The sequence below is a fragment of the Pogona vitticeps genome, chromosome 7 (assembly GCF_051106095.1).
Source record: "Pogona vitticeps strain Pit_001003342236 chromosome 7, PviZW2.1, whole genome shotgun sequence".
Classification (NCBI taxonomy): domain Eukaryota; kingdom Metazoa; phylum Chordata; class Lepidosauria; order Squamata; family Agamidae; genus Pogona; species Pogona vitticeps.
This window is the reverse complement of record NC_135789.1, coordinates 14,307,287-14,309,298: the sequence shown is the minus strand read 5'-3', so window position 1 is coordinate 14,309,298 and position 2,012 is coordinate 14,307,287. Positions and strand designations below refer to the sequence as shown.

Genomic DNA, 2,012 nt, shown 5'->3' with positions numbered 1-2,012 from the left:
GAAGTAGGTGACAAAGACCGTGGCTGGCGGAAATCTCAGATCCGCACCAGTTCCCCCCGCAGGATCCTTTGGAGGCAAGAAATGGGTTGGGAACCCTCTGCGTAGCTTTGCGTCCCTGGAGAAAAGGTTCATCAATAGTTTACTTATTTATTTAAAATATTTTTTAACCCACCTTAAAAAAAGGACCCATAAGCATGCTGGACAAGACACGTGGGATCCCCGGGCGGTGCGGATGAATTAGCCAGATGAGCCCATAAAGGCATGAAGGTCAAGGATGAGTGATGGGTTTTGTTGTGGCCGGTTCACTTGCTCACCCATGGTAGTCTGATAACCAGCCACAAACCACAGTGTGAAAAAAAGCACCTGGAGCCTTTTGCAAAAGGCAGCTTGTCTTGCCTCCCACCCTGAAACGAGAGCCAAGCTGAACCCACACGTCACAGGGCCAGGACGCGCCGATGGAGTAGCGTTCCTTTCATCCCCCAAGACTTTTCCTAAACGTCTGCCCTCTTCCCCTGCCCTCCCCAGCTCCCGGAGGCACCATGAAATCTCCGGGACATTGGCAAGACTTTGGGAAGTATCTGGCCTGCCTTTTCTTCCTGACTGCCATGAGCCCATTGCTCCTCTTTCTCGACGGCTACCACCGTGTCTCCAGGCTGACCCCGACCAGCTCCGTCTCCTTCCCAGATATGTTGCCCCAACCGCCGCCCCAGCTCGCTTGGCCTGACACCCCCATGCCGGTCCTGCCGAAAGGGTCCCAGATCCACAAGCCCCTCCTTATCCTACTCTGGGGGTGGCCCTTTCTCTCCGCTGAGGAATGCTCCCCGGGGCTCAGACGGACGGACCAATGCCGTCTCACCACCAACCGCAGCCAGTACGCGGCAGCCGACGCTGTCCTGATGTACCACCGGGACGTTTCCGGCAGCCCATTGTTACTGCCTCGGGCCCCGCGGCCCCCTTCCCAGCTCTGGATCTGGTTCAATATGGACCCTCCGAGCAGCTCCCGCAACCTGGCTTCCATGGACGGTCTCTTCAACCTCACCATGACCTACCGGAGGGACTCGGATATCTTCACGCCGTACGGGTGGCTCCGGGTCCTCAAGAACCCCCAAAGATTCACCATTCCCCCCAAGTCCAAGCTGGTGGCCTTGGCCTCTAGCAAATGGCCCTTGGGGTCTCGCCAGGGAAAGTATTACCGTCAACTCCAGAGGTACTTCCCGGTCGATGTCTACAGACTGCCCCAGACGGGTCTGTCCTCCCGTGAGCTCCAGCTCACGTTGTCGCACTACAAGTTCTACCTGGCCTTCGAGAACTCCGTCCACGAGGACTACATCACCGAGAAGCTCTGGAAGAACGCCTTGCTGGCTGGGGCCGTCCCCGTGGTCTTGGGGCCACCGCGGGAGAACTACGAGCGTTACTTGCCCCCGGAGGCCTTCGTTCACGTCGACGACTTCCCGACGGTGCGAGAGCTGGCCCGGTTCTTAGAGAAGCTGGCCAGGGACCCCATGCGATACCAGCGTTATTTCCAGTGGCGTACGTGGCTGGAGCCCGTCCTGGAAACGTCGTGGACCGCTCGCCTTTGCCGGGCCTGTCGGGTGCTGCGTGAAACGTCCGACACCTTTCGGACCACGCCGAGGCTGAGCCAGTGGTTCAAGTGAGGACAGAAGCCCTCCCCACCCCCACCCCGTGGGAAGCGTGTTAGCTGCCTGGCTGGCGGGCAACCCGCTATCCTGCAATTCTCTGGCCCATGTTTAGCACAAGACACAACGAATATCTTGGAGAATTCGGTGATGAGGAAATTATCATTTTTAACCACCAGGCGGCACCAGACGGCCATGGTTTCTTCCCCCCCCCCCCCAATCTCAGAATAAATTACTTCTAGAGGTCAACCCTCATCACTGGCAAATTCCTGCCCTGGTTATTTTCGCCAGCCAGTCTCCAGGCGATGGGGGGGGGGTTGTCTTCACAGCCACCCCTCCCTGTGCTCCAGTTGCACAGAAATGGGACACACACAC

General features: G+C 58.0%; 1 protein-coding gene across 1 annotated transcript; it reads left to right on the top strand.

Moving 5' to 3' along the window:
- Positions 1–539: 539 nt before the first annotated feature.
- Positions 540–1,738, top strand: LOC110072711 (3-galactosyl-N-acetylglucosaminide 4-alpha-L-fucosyltransferase FUT3). Its single transcript, XM_020781260.3, has one exon. The coding sequence runs from the start codon at positions 540–542 to the stop codon at positions 1,653–1,655; it is 1,116 nt and encodes a 371-aa protein (XP_020636919.3). The 3' UTR covers positions 1,656–1,738.
- The last annotated feature ends 274 nt before the right edge of the window (positions 1,739–2,012 follow it).